At 49.7% G+C, this 14,382-nt stretch overlaps 1 protein-coding gene across 6 annotated transcripts in view; it reads right to left on the minus strand.

Annotated features, from left to right (window-relative positions):
- LOC140390388 (myosin light chain kinase, smooth muscle-like) overlaps positions 1 to 14,382 on the minus strand; it is a 612,875-nt gene that overhangs the window by 58,546 nt on the left and 539,947 nt on the right. For all 6 annotated transcript variants that reach the window (XM_072475553.1, XM_072475527.1, XM_072475536.1 and 3 more), the window contains one exon: positions 10,744 to 10,867. In XM_072475553.1, the coding sequence (XP_072331654.1) occupies positions 10,744 to 10,867 (124 nt within the window). The remainder of the gene's footprint in view (positions 1 to 10,743; positions 10,868 to 14,382) is intronic.

Below are 14,382 nucleotides of genomic sequence, written 5' to 3' on the forward strand. Positions count from 1 at the left end.
AAGTTGATAAATTCTTGATTTCTCAAGGAATTAAGGGCTATGGAGAGAAAGCGGGTAAATGGAGTTGAAATCAGCCATGATTGAATGGTGGAGTGGACTCGATGGGCTGAATGGCCTTACTTCCACTCCTATGTCTTATGGTCTTATAATCATTATGAGCACATCCTCCATGGCAATCAAATCTCAATAGTATGACTCGAACCTGGAGCTTCTGGCTCAGAGGCAGAGATGCTACCATTGATTTAACTGAGTCACATAAAACAAAAACAAAAATTTAGAGAACCCAATTATTTTTTTTTCCAATTAAGGGGCAATTTAGTGTGGCCAATCCACCTAACCTGCACTTCTTTTGGGTTGTGGGGGTGAAACCCACGCAGACATGGGGAGAATGTGTAACTCCACACGGACAGTGGCCCAGAGCCGGGATTCGAACCCGGGTCCTCAGCGCCGCAGTCCCAGTGCTGACCACTGCGCCACCGTGCTGTCCTGAGACACACAAAATTATGAAGAGCCCAGAGTACCAGATAGAACGATTGAAGATTGGTGAGGAAACGAGTCAGCCAAATGGTTTGGGACGCACTCTCTGAAAGGGATAGAGACATTTCCTAAAACCCTTGGGCATACACTTGAAATGTCTTAGTCAACAGGACAATGGACCAAGAGCTGGAAGGTGGGATTTGACTGAATAGCTCTTTCTCAGCTGGCATGAGCATGAAAGGTTGAACAACCTTCTTCTGTGTCATAAATCTTTTAATTTTTCTATGCATTAGGAAGCCTGTCAGAAAGCCTGCAGTCAATATTAGGATACATGTCTGAGTCTGATATCAACTTGGCACAGGCTGTGAGGAGCTTGGAGCCCCTCCTTTCTGGCATGGAATTGCTCAGCAACTCCATCAGCGCATGTGTGGACACAACCATGATGTAGTATCTAAAGGCTGATGCCACAGCTTCCCATTGCAGTGTAAGCAGCAGCTACCAATATCCCAGTGCTGCAGCCAATGGGATAGCACTGTGTCGGAGAATTAGGACAGGCAGGGATACACAGAAAACAGGCACTAAGGGAACGCACAAGAATAATTATTAATTTTTGTGTGCAATGTAGCATGGTCTGATTGGTAAATTTGACTTTGTTTATTTTGTTATGGATTTAATTTTTGCACCTTGGTTATTGATATTGCACTCAGATGAGTTCCTCATGGACAGCCCAGGCAGATAGGACCTGTCCAAGTTTTCTCTTCTTCTTCTTCTTCCTTGCCTTCATTTTCCTGCCCTTCAGCTGTTTTCTGTACAGCTGATAGCAAGGCTGTTCCCTCATGCTATCAAGATTATGCACCATGTGGCAGACCAGGTATATTGACACCCGCTCTGCTGAGTAGTGCAAGGCTCCTTCAGCACCAAGAAAGACCCCACTATTCAATGACACGTTGCAATTTGTTTTAGATGAGGAACTCGCCATCGAGACCACTCGAGGTAATTTTTTGCAATGCCGAGCTCAGCTTGCCAGTGCAGAAAGACTATGTGCCATTTTTAAAGGCAGCCTGATGTTTCAAACCCCCTCCCCACCCCCCCAATGCCCCCACCATGGCCTCAGGCCCCCCTCACTTCATCCAATTTACCTCTTCCACAATGCCAAGGTACCCAGCTACTAGGGGGTGTGCCAGCGTGCCACCCTGCCCAGTGCCCGACCACCCAGAGACCTCAACTCCTCTGCGAGATCCCCCCAGTTGCTATCGCAACTGGTTCATTGCTTTGAGAACCAGATCCAAACGGCGCTGGTGAGGCTGGTGAACCCAGGCCCCAGGTGAATTGAGTGAGTGCATATTTAAATTAACTTAATGGCTCATTTAAATATGCAGGCCTGCATCTCGCTAAGCGAGAGCAAGATCCAGATCTCGATACACACGACATTCCGTTGAATCTAGCAAGACGTTTCGAGCATTGCGAATCTCGCGAGACGCCTCTCGTGAAATTCAATGGCCTCGTCCCAACATCAAGACAGGTGCGATGAGGCCGATGAATCACGTCCATTGATTCAGCAGCCCAATGGTCTACTTCATCCATTGTGTGTGGCAGCATGGTTTCATTGCATGCATGATGTGCACACGTGCATGTGTTCCATACCAGAATCATCAGTTGTGATCAGTGGATAAGGCACTCTTTGATTTGGCATGGTTTCTCAACTGCAGCTGGCATGATGGATGCCTGCAGAATGAAGGCATCATGATTGCTGTTAAGATATCAGGAATTAACCTGGATGATTTGCCGCTATGATCACACAGCAGCTGGACAGCAAGGCAGTGGAATCTCTTTCAGTTCCTGCACAAGATAGAGTTGACATGCAGTGCTTGCAAGTGATGTGCATGCAGCCAATGGCGCCCTGCACCATGGAAAAAGCCTGTAGTCCTGATGAAACCATATATTTGCTCTGCCTGCTTCTCTCTGGCAAGAGAGAATTGAATTCAGTTCACTCTCGTTAAGAACAGAGCCTCAATAACTTCCTCACATAATACTGGACAGCAAACGGCAAGACCTTGCAAGTATTTCCAGCTCCAGTCTGGAAGGAGCCAGAAGCACAAACATTGATCACAGCAGTCACAATCAGAGCCATTGGCAATGCCTTCGTCATCTGCTCTGAGGTTGCAGTTGTGGCTGCAACAAGTGTCAGATTTTAATTAAGACATCCAAACTGAACATAGATGTTGCACACACATTGTTCCTCAGAGAAATTCAAGTAGGAGAATTACTCCCTGAGCACCCTGCACAGAAATGGCCGACTGCTGAGAGCCCATTTTCACGTTATCCACCCTCTTCCAGCAATTTGTTCTGCTCTGTGTGATCTCTGTTCATTCTACATGCCATGCTGTATTCAAAGGGGAATACTTCCTTCAGCACATGAACTTACCAATATGGCATCTGTTCTACAACTTGTTCTAAAATGTGTGTGCATGGTACAAATTTGTGCCTCCAAGGAGACACAAAAACATGATCCAAAGAATCCCAATTTCATGCTCCATGGGCGGGATTCTCCGTTCCCGCGATTAAGTGCCCACGCGTTCACGACGGTGCGAAACGGTCCTGATCGCGATTGAATCAGGGCCCGAAAATGGGCTAGGAGCAGGACTGCGAGAAACTCGGGGGGGTGTGGCGCAAAAGCAGCGTCGTAAGCGCGCGACGCCCGAATGACGTGGTGCAGCGCCATAAATGGCGCAATCCGCGCACGGGAGGACCCAGGAGGAGGAGAAGGAGGAGAGATGGCTGAGCACCGACGAGCCGCACCGAGGTTCCGGGACACGGACCTGGACACCCTCCTTGATAAGTTGAAAACCGAAGGGCCACCCTCTGCCAAGGCGTGGGCATCGCCAGCCATCCAGCACGGTGAGGCGTGGTTGGCATGACATTGGCACTGCTGTGAGTGCTGTGGGGCACACCTCCCGGTCCGGGGAGCAGTGTAGGAAGAAGCTGCACGACCTCACTCGGTTTGCCAGGGTAAGTGCCATGAGGGTGTCCCCAGGTGAAACCAACCCCGGACAAGAGGGTCATCCTCTCAGTCAGGGACGCTGGAGGGGGATGGACAGAGGACGGACAGAGACAATACTGAGGGGCACAGGACGGGCAGTGACGAGAGTGATGGCCGTGCATTGCCCGAAGGTAGGGCCATGATCCACGACAGTGACAGGGACAGGACGGGGACAGTGGACGATGATGCACAGAGAACGGCCACGGAATCACCTGGAGCGCAACATGACATGGGCCGCATGCACCCTGCGCCGGGTCATGAGGGGGACCAGTACACACCAGACCTCTTAATGGACGGTGATCTTGAGCTAGCGGCACTGCTGTCTCCCACACCATCCACCATCGCAGAGACACTCACCTCGGTTGGGCAGATAAGTGATGAGGCTCCCGGGTCACGGTCTGGTGCGCACCACACAGCCAAGCCAGTACAGCAGGTGGAGTTTGGAGCAGCCGAGGTGTTGGACTGTCGGAGGGCAGCCCAGGCCCAGCAACCAGCTACCGCCCAGACGGTACCCGGGTTCCTGGATGTACTTGATCCACACGGACACCTGATGCATATGGACACCCAGGGACTGAATAACGGGATGAGGGCCATCTTCCAGCACCTGCAGACGCAGTTGGAGGAGTCCATTCGCGTCCAGGAGCAGGGAGTGGTGCCGCTCATCGCAGCCACCCAGGCCGACACCGCAGGCCGGCTCTGTCTCTGCGAACATTCAGACCATCGTCGATACCGCTGCAGGCCTCCAGGACCGGCAGAGCCAGGCGTTGGTGGTGTGACGGGGCATGTCTCCGATCGCACCTCCATCCCACAGTGAGGCCCGGGGGCCACCAGGCTCCCCGAGGGAGGAGGAGGTTCTGGGGCCCGTCCCATTACCTCCAGCAAGGGGAGTCCCTGAACACTCGGCCTCCCCCCGTTGCATCGCCATAAACAAGGATCAAGAGAAAACAAAGGCTCGGCATACATGAGTAGAGAAAGAGACAGACAGGAGAAAAACAAGGGGCAACACGGTAGCCTTGTGGATAGCACAATTGCTTCACAGCTCCAGGGTCCCAGGTTCGATTCCAGCTTGGGTCACTGTCTGTGCGGAGTCTGCACATCCTCCCCGTGTGTGCGTGGGTTTCCTCCGGGTGCTCCGGTTTCCTCCCACAGTCCAAAGATGTGCAGGTTAGGTGGATTGGCCATGATAAATTGCCCTTAGTGTCCAAAATTGCCCTTAGTGTTGGGTGGGGTTACTGGGTTATGGGGTTACTGGGTTATGGGGATAGGGTGGCGGTGTTGACCTTGGGTAGGGTGCTCTTTCTAAGAGCCGGTGCAGACTCGATGGGCCGAATGGCCTCCTTCTGCACTGTAAATTCTATGAAAGTCTATCTATGAAATAACTGGCTAGATACAGTCAACAGACATAAATACCCATGCATCCCCCAGAAACTGATGGAGAAACAGGAAAAGTCCATGAAAATGATAGCAAAATGGTGCCCAACCTCCCATACTGTGTTAGCCCACAATTACCACAACAAATCAGAATAAATCTTCCGCGCCATGTTCAGGGACGCACCAACATACAAATTTCTCATCTCCACCAACATCAAAGGCATCAATGACCCACCAAAGCCTCTTTTCCTTGGATACCAGACCCATCAGCCACATGTAGGAACCAAGCTAATATTTTCATAGCCACAATTACAAAAATAATGAAACTATGCAAACTTCCCAGTTCTAAGGGGAGCTACATATATAACACACAAGGCAACTTAACCCCAAACTGAGGCCCGGTTCAGACCCAACATCATTCTATACCATTATGCAGAGAGATCAGCAGCAACACGTTCGGATCAGGATCAAACCTTCAGAGTTTGCCAAGAAAAGAAGGAAGGAAGGACTAGAATTACCAGAACTAATCCACAGGATAACAAGTTATTGGGGCCCAATCCAGTCTCCACATTACTCAGGCGCATGCCAGTCAACCACCAGAGAAGAAGAGAAGAAAATAGGTCATTCAATCACCCAAAAAGGCATCCCACACCCCAAAGGAGCACCAGAATATCCAGCAGGCATAGAACCCACCTCCTCCCCAGAGCTCCATATACCGAAGCAAAGCCTAACCGTCCAGGATGCCCCCAACAAGCCCCCAGAGACAACAGGATACTGGCTATAGCACCGGACCTAGATTAGTTGAGCACAACCCGACACACAAGAAACACTACTCCCCAGGCCTTCTCCACACCCCAAAACCTGCCCCCCAGCCAAACCCATACCTCTCCTGCCCCATCTAGGGCAATGCATCGTCCCCACAAATACGAAGAAAAGGATGATCAGTCCAACCTGAGTCTGGGCAGGGGTGCAAATTAGGGGCAGCACGATAGCATAGTGGTTAGCACTATGGCTTCACAGCACCAGGGTCCCAGGTTCGATCCTCACTTGGGTCACTGTCTGTGCGGAGTCTGCATATCTTCCCCGTGTGTGCGTGGGTTTCCTCCGGGTGCTCTGGTTTCCTCCCACAGTCCAAAGATGTGCAGGTTAGGTGGATTTGCCATGCTAAATTGCCCTTAGGTTAGATGGGGTTGCTGGGTTACGGGGATTGGGTGGAGGTGTGGGCTTAAGTAGGGTGCTATTTCCAAGAGCCGGTGTAGACCCGATGGGCTGAATGGCCTCCTTCTGCACTGTAAATTCTGTGATAAGGTTATGATAAGAAGAACAATCCTCAAGACCCCCAATAATTAGGCATCCTGCAGGGAACGGCAATTCCCTCCTCCCCGGTACAACCAGGTGAACCTCTCCCAGACCAACAGACCAGAATTACAAACAGCCCACTGCTCACCCAGATGAATCCCCAGAGAAAGAAGTGCCCCAGGGAGAAACACCTGAACTGACTCAGAATGACTGACATCGCAGAAAGGATACCAAGAGCAATCCCTCTCCTCAACAATCTGACCACAATTAACCTTTCTGACCTCAGTGTGCACCATTATTAAATCTTCTTGTTTTAATAGCTCAAAAGAGCACCACAGAGAGAGACCCATATGAGGGAAGGCTTGGCCTCAGGAGTCAGGAGTCCCGTACAAGCCTCTCCGAACAGGCGCCGGAATGTGGCGACTAGGGGCTTTTCACAATAACTTCATTTGAAGCCTACTTGTGACAATAAGCGATTTTCATTTCATTTTCAGAAGGAACCCAATCTTCCCCAGGATACAGAATCTGCCCAGGCCATCAAAGGATAAAGGCATGGATATTTAAATTGAAATACCTCAAAATTAAGAGAAAAAAAATCTTTAAAAAAAGAACCTGATACAGATAAGCCTAACTGGGGGGCTATCCACAATCTTAGTGGGGAGTGAACGTACCTTACCAACCCAAACCCTTCACCCCGTTTCGCCTCCACTTATCCTTCTCATAAAGATAGAGGGGTGATAAAAAGAGAATACTCCGCTGCCGCAGCCACAAGGATTATAGGACATAATAACAAAAATGGAGTAAAACTGTGCAGATTACATTTCACATAATCAACTCAACATGATTTTGCGAGAACAAGATAATCAACAACACTCGCCGTCATGCTCACCTCTTGCACTCCCTTGCAGGAGACACTTTAAATATTAAGTAATCAACAACATAATCAGAAGGGAGTGATGTCCAGGATTGCAAAAGAATTGCAGGATAAAGATCCCATCCACATTGCACGAGAAGATAAAGGAAAAGCGAGGATTAGCGAGCACCCTTCAGGAAAGTGCTGTTTCGAATGCAAGAACTCTGTCAAATGTGCCTCCACCACTCTCCCAAATGTACCCCGCAATTCCTCCAGGTGAGCTCCGGTGACCTGCATCGCAGATCTGAGATCTTCACCCAAGACAACAGTTTCAATGGCGGCCATCGTCCAGGCGTATACAGCACCACTGAAGTGAGCGTCCGCTCAGCAGCAACTATGCCATTGCAAGCTGGCTCCCACCCCAAACCACTCCGACCACCACAAAACAAACAAGGATATTAATGATTTGTCTCGGCACACCTTGCAAAAACACCTATCAGGAACCTCAAGGGACATAACGCAAACCAAGCAACCCAAGAGAAAGCAAATATGAAATGTGCACCAGGATAAATTAAAGGATTAAACGATGAGCAGAGCCGGAGCTTGTGAAAACAACAACCTCACATCACGTGACCTCCTATAACAGTGGGTTTAATGTACCTACTGTTACATTTGTGTAAATAATCCAGCAAAATTATGCCAAGAAACAAATAGCCAAATCCCCACAAGTTGCTGGGTGATTTGTGTCGCTCCGTCTTCAGCCTCGCAAAAATAGGAACATGCCATGTACTTCCCAATCAGTTTGTAAAAATGACCAGCAATTACTTGAGGGTCCTCAACTTCCTGTCGTTTTGGCTTGGATGAAGGGACCAAAGGTATGATTGCTAAATTTGCTGATGACACAAAGATAGATAGGGTAGTAAAATGTGAAGAGGACACACGTAGGCTACAAATTGGTATGGATAAGTTACGTGAATGAGCAAAAACATGGCAAATGGAGCATGATGTGGGAAAATGTGAAATTGTCAATTTTGGCAAGAAGAATATAAAAGAGCCATATTATCTAAATGGTGAGAGATTAAGCAGAACTGAGATGGAGAGGGAGCTGGGTGACCTAGTGCATGAATTACAAAAGGCTAATATGCAGGTAGAGCAAGTAATTAGAAAAGCTAATAGAATATTATAATTTATTGCGAGGGGAATTGAATACAAAAGTAGGGAGTTTTTTTTTAGTTATACAGGGCATTGGTGAGACCACATCTGGAGTATTGATCTCCTTATTTAAGGAAGGATATAAATGCTTGGGGAGCAGTTTAGAGAACCAAACCCTGGAATGGGCGGGTTGTCTTATGAGGACAGGTTGCACAGCTGGGCTTGTATCCACTGGACTTGAGAAGAGTCAGAGGTGACTTGATTGAAACCTATAAGATCTTGAGTGGTCTTGACAGCGTCGATGTGAAGAGAGTGTTTCCCTTTGTGAGAGAATCTAGTATTAGGGGCTACTGTTCAAAATGAAGGATTTTCTTCTCTCAGAGGGCTGTGAGGCTTTGAAATTCTTTTCCTTGAAAGGTGGTGGAAGCAAACTCTTCGACTATTTTTCGGGCAGAGGTAGATTCTTGAGAAGTGATGGGCTGAAAGGTTATTGGGGTCGGCGGGAATGCGGAGTTGAAGTTACAGTCAGATCGGCCATGATCTTATTGAACGGCAGAGCAGACTTAAAGGGCTGAATGGCCTTCTCTTGCTCCTAATTCCTATGTACCCTAACTAAAAATATTTTCTGAATAAATGCAACAGCTTTTAGTACCAAAATATGACATCATAATATTAATGTTAAAGTAGGGAATTCAAAATGAGTCTTCTTTCTAATCATGCAGCAAGTTGGCAGATGAACAGATCCAAAATACATTTAAACCCATTAATTCTCGCATTGTCAGATTAGATTAACAATATTATATTCACAGGGGCAGCACGGTGAGGCAGTGGTGAGCACTGCGGCCTCACAGCGCTGAGGAACCGGGTTCAATCCCAGCCCCGGGCCACTATCCATGTGGAGTTTGCACATTCTCCCCATGTCTGTGTGGGTCTCACCTCCACAACCCAAAGATGTGCAGGTTAGGTGGATTGGCCACTCTAAAATTGCCCTTTAACTGGAAAAAAAGAATTGGGTACTCCAAATATATTTCAAAAAGATTATATTCACAAACCTTGGGGATCTGAGTTCAAACCCAGCCATGGCAATGTGAATTCAATACATTTTATAATTGTGGCTGGTACAAGATAACAAGACAATGAGAGCTGGTGGATTGCAAAAATTACTGGTTCACTAATGTCAAGGAAGGGAGCTTGCCACCCCTCACTGTTTGGTCCTGCATGTGAGTCCAGTCCAACACCACATGGTTGACTCTTATTGCCTGCAGTGCACCGAGGAGTGACAGTAAATACTGTGCAGCAAGTGCCATTCGCAGGCCAAGAATATTTCAATTAACAATGTTACAACTAATATAGCGATAGACACATTATTACAGTGTGGAGCAAGATAGAACTCATACAATTCAGTTAACTTGAAAATATGTTTGTGTATAAAGAGTCAACAAGTTTTAGGTTTACAAACAAATGTTCCTGTCAAATTGTTACCAGACATTAAAAATAGATCCTGTGTTATATTGTTAAGATGAAGGAAACCACTCCTATTTGCATCAATCCACTAATCTGATCTGATCTAAGATCAAAGACACTGGGGAGATTTCCACTTCTATCGTCTGTCTGTTGTCAAACACAACAGTTTCATCCTATCAGTTTTAATATGATAAAAATCATGTGGGTTTCTGCAATGGGCATGGGATCCACATTGCCAGGTTACTGCCCAAGTCGTGAAGATGAGAATCATCCCCACTTATTCCTTCAGTTAAAAAAAGAAGCAACAGCTATTTGCAACTCAATCTATTTGCGAAACAGTCAGGGTAAAAATTAAGATCTGCTCCGACATAAATATAACGGGCGGGATTCTCTCAGTCCTGGGCCGGAGAATCCCCGCGACCGGGCCACGCTGCACCGACGCCGGCACGCGATTCTCCGCAGAGCAGCGCCGGTCGTGGGCTGCCCCCCGCGATTCTCCCGCCTGAATGGGCCGAGCGGCCGTAAAAAAAAAACGAGTCCCGCCGGCGCCGTTCTAACCTGCTCTGAGCCGGCGGGACCTCAGCGTTGAAGGGTTGGGTGGCGGCCTGTAGGGGGGAGGGTGGGTCCGACTCCGGGGGGTGCCTCCGATGTGGCCTGGCCCGCGATCGGGGCCCACTGATCGACGGGCCGGCCTCTCTGGCTGGGGGCCTCCTTTCCTACGCACCGGCCCCTGTAGCCCTGCGCCATGCTGCGTCGGGGCCGGCGCGTTGAAGGAGGCCACCGCGCATGCGCACATTGGCGCAGGCGCCACTGCGCATGCGCAGATCCCGCGGCACACAGTTCGCACCGGCATTGACAGCTGGAGCGGCGTGAACCTCTCCAGCACTGTGCTGGCCCCCTGTAGGGGCCAGAATTAGTCCTGGCAGCAGCCCGTTCACACCATCGTAAAACGCGATGGCGTTTCAGACAGCGTGGACACTCTGCCGCGGGATGAGCAAATCCCGCCCAACATTTTTGTCTGTGTCTATTTTGCATTTGTTCATGATATAGTCAGGTTCACATCAGGGTTGCAATTGACTTAACTTACAGGATGTAGCAGATGACACCGATGCTCCACATATCTGTTGGATATCCAATTGGTTCATAGTTGATAACTTCAGGAGCCACAAATTCAGGTGTTCCAAATAAAACCTTTAGAGAGGTTGTACTTTCTGCAAGAAATAGCAAAAGGATCATGTTACGCACCAAAGCTCCTTTCTGTGCTCAAACATGTAAGGTTCTTGTTGAGTTCTGGCCACACAGTACCCATTGTAAAGGGTCACTCGTTCATTCCTAGCCTTTACAAAACATTGCAGTTAACTGTCTATCTTGGATAAGCTTTGCCAATGAACTGCTCCATTTATTGGAGAAGAAATGTGAGTAAAGGTAGGAGATAAACACAATGAATTATGATAGATGTGACATCTCACTTTGGAGCACAGATGGCAAGATGACACATTCATGAAGCAGTTGCATCAATTCATAAGTGAGGGCAAGGAAATGTGTCAGAAAAACCTATTACAAACGAAAAACAAATTCCACCGAGGGTGACATTCAACTGCTGTCTGCATGCTTCTTGCATGCAAAATGAACAACCAGCAGTGAATAATGTGGGGAGAATGAGGGGCTGGTTTAGCTCACTGGGCTAAATTGCTGGCTTTTAAAGCAATTCAATTCCCGTACCAGCCTCCCCGAACAGGCGCCGGAATGTGGCGACTAGGGGCTTTTCACGATAACTTCATTGAAGCCTACTCGTGACAATAAGCGATTTTCATTTCATTTTATTTTCACCTTGGCTGCCCTTTGAATCCCCAAGTTCCCGTCTTATCTATTATTCAAGTTGGTTGTTCATTGAACACACAGAAATCCCACCCCCCTCAAAAACAGGTGTGTGCTTACATTGCATCTTTCCCATCTCAGGATAATGGAAAGCACTTTGATTCAATGCTTCTGAAGTGAAGTTACTGTTGCAATGAAGGGAATGTGGTGCACCAAGCTCCCACAAAGAGCAACATGATAATGAACAGATATCTTCTTGAGTGAAGGGATACATATTGGATAGGGTACCAGGGATAACTCTCCTTTCCTTCTTCTGAATAGTGCCATAGGATTATTTACATCCACCTGAGAGATTAGACCGAAGGCTGCGTCTATTGGTGCTGCAACCACAATACTCCCGACGCCTATCCATTTGGGAGCACGAGTTACACTGAAGGTGGAACCTCAGTTTAAGAGTCAGCCTTGGAATATGTTAATGTGGCTTTGATGCCTGTTTGAGGATCTATTCTGAGAACTTCAATGGATGCTGTCCATTGGTGCCAACGTTAAGCAGCTTAACAGGCTGTCTTTAAAAGGACCACTCCCACCCATTGCCAGCTGATGCATGTCCACTCTGACTGTCAACTGGCAACATTCATATTTACACTGCCCCCTCCTCCAATAGGCCCCAAGGCCTGAGCCTGGGCCAAATGGCTAGGACAATGAGGGTCAACCACCCGCACATTGTGCATTTGAGCTATAAAGCGACCCTCCTGGTGAGGGACAATTTGAGCTGCAGCTGCTTTTGTCAGGAATAAGCTAGATCCTGCATTCAGATACAAACTGGGATGTCACTTGGTCATAGGACCTCAGTTGCAAATTTCAAATTCAAATAGGCAGAGTGTGCACAGTGCAAGCTATGTTCATTTGTACCAGGCAGTGAGTGGCCTAACCAGTAGTCTTTAAAGAGAAGGCAATGTGAAACATGTTTTGGGGGAATTTATGTGATGCCATGAGGTGCAGGAATGGACCTTCTGGCCCCACAAAAATGCTACAGCTCCCTACCAGCTATTGTTTGGGTATCTCCTGTTTTATAGGTGCATATCCATTTATCACATTAGGCAGCAGAAGAATTCTAATTATAAACAACAGTGTTATTGTAATACTCAGCACAATCATTGGTTTATGCTCTCCATTCTGGATCTTTTCCTTATCCAGAAGCCTCCTGCACTGGGGAAAGCCCCAGCACTTAAATACGAGCTTCAATGAGCATCACCTACTCTCAATTCACTGTGAAGCTCATCCTGGTTTAGTCTTAAAGGCACCTGAATTTCTAACATTGACATCTTCCCTCCCTTTTGCCTTAGTTTCATGGCTCAAATTGCCCAAGGAAGTGCTGATTTCTCATTTTAATTCACTTAAGTGCAAGGAATTCCTCCACGGCTTCTCTTGCAATTGCCACCATAGCTTTCGGAGAAGATGTTTGTGAATATCCAAACACACAAATAATTTCCACCAATATTATGGTAGGGGAGTGGGTGGGCGCCGGGGTAGGGGATTGGGAGGGTGTCTGGGGTAGGGGAGTGTGAGTGAGCCCGGTGTAGGGGAGTGGGAGGGAACCTGGTGTAAGGAGTGGGTGGGATCCCGGGTTGGGGAATGGGAGGGCACCCGGGGAAGGGGAGTGGGATGGAGCCCGGGGTATGGGAGTGGGAGGGAACCCGGGGTAAGGGAGTGGGAGGGAGCCCAGCGCAGGGGAGTGGGAGGGCACTCGGGGTAGGGGAGCGAGATGAAGCCCAGGGTAGGGGAGTTTGAGGAAGCCCGGGGTAGGGGAGTGGGATGGAGCCTGGGGAAGGGGAATGGGTGGAAGCCCGGGGTAGTGGAGTGGGAGGGAGCCCGGGGTAGGGGAGTGGGATGGAGCCTGGGGTAGGGGAGTGGGTGGAAGCCCGGGATAAGGGAGTGGGAGGGAGCCCAGCACAGGGGAGTGGGAGGGCACCCGGGGTAGGGGAGCGAGATGAAGCCCAGGGTAGGGGAGTTTGAGGAAGCCTGTGATAGGGGAGTGGGATGGAGCCTGGGGTAGGGGAGTGGGTGGAAGCCCGGGATAAGGGAGTGGGAGGGAGCCCAGCACAGGGGAGTGGGAGGGCACCCGGGGTAGGGGAGCGAGATGAAGCCCAGGGTAGGGGAGTTTGAGGAAGCCCGTGGTAGGGGAGTGGGATGGAGCCTGGGGTAGGGGAGTGGGTGGAAGCCCAGGGTAGGGGAGTTTGAGGAAGCCCGTGGTAGGGGAGTGGGATGGAGCCTGGGGTAGGGGTGTGGGTGGAAGCCCGGGGTAGTGGAGTGGGAGGGAGCCCGGGGTAGGGGAGTGGGATGGAGCCTGGGGTAGGGGAGTGGGTGGAAGCCCGGGATAAGGGAGTGGGAGGGAGCCCAGCGCAGGGGAGTGGGGGGGCACCCGGGGTAGGGGAGCGAGATGAAGCCCAGGGTAGGGGAGTTTGAGGAAGCCCGGGGTAGGGGAGTGGGATGGAGTCTGGGGTAGGGGAGTGGGTGGAAGCCCAGGGTAGGGGAGTTTGAGGAAGCCCAGGGTAGGGGAGTGGGATGGAGTCTGGGGTAGGGGAGTGGGTGGAAGCCCAGGGTAGGGGAGTTTGAGGAAGCCCGGGGTAGGGGAGTGGGATGGAGTCTGGGGTAGGGGAGTGGGTGGAAGCCCAGGGTAGGGGAGTTTGAGGAAGCCCGGGGTAGGGGAGTGGGATGGAGTCTGGGGTAGGGGAGTGGGAGGGAGCCTGGGGTAGGGGAGTGGGAGGGAGCCTGGGGTAGGGGAGTGGGAGGGAGCCTGGGGTAGGGGAGTGGGAGGGAGCCTGGGGCAGGGGTGTGGGATGGAGCCCTGGGCTGCTAGGATGGTGAGAAAAAGCCCAAGGCAATGGATTGGAAGCTTAAGTCATCT

This window comes from Scyliorhinus torazame, chromosome 2, assembly GCF_047496885.1.
Source record: "Scyliorhinus torazame isolate Kashiwa2021f chromosome 2, sScyTor2.1, whole genome shotgun sequence".
Lineage (NCBI taxonomy): Eukaryota > Metazoa > Chordata > Chondrichthyes > Carcharhiniformes > Scyliorhinidae > Scyliorhinus > Scyliorhinus torazame.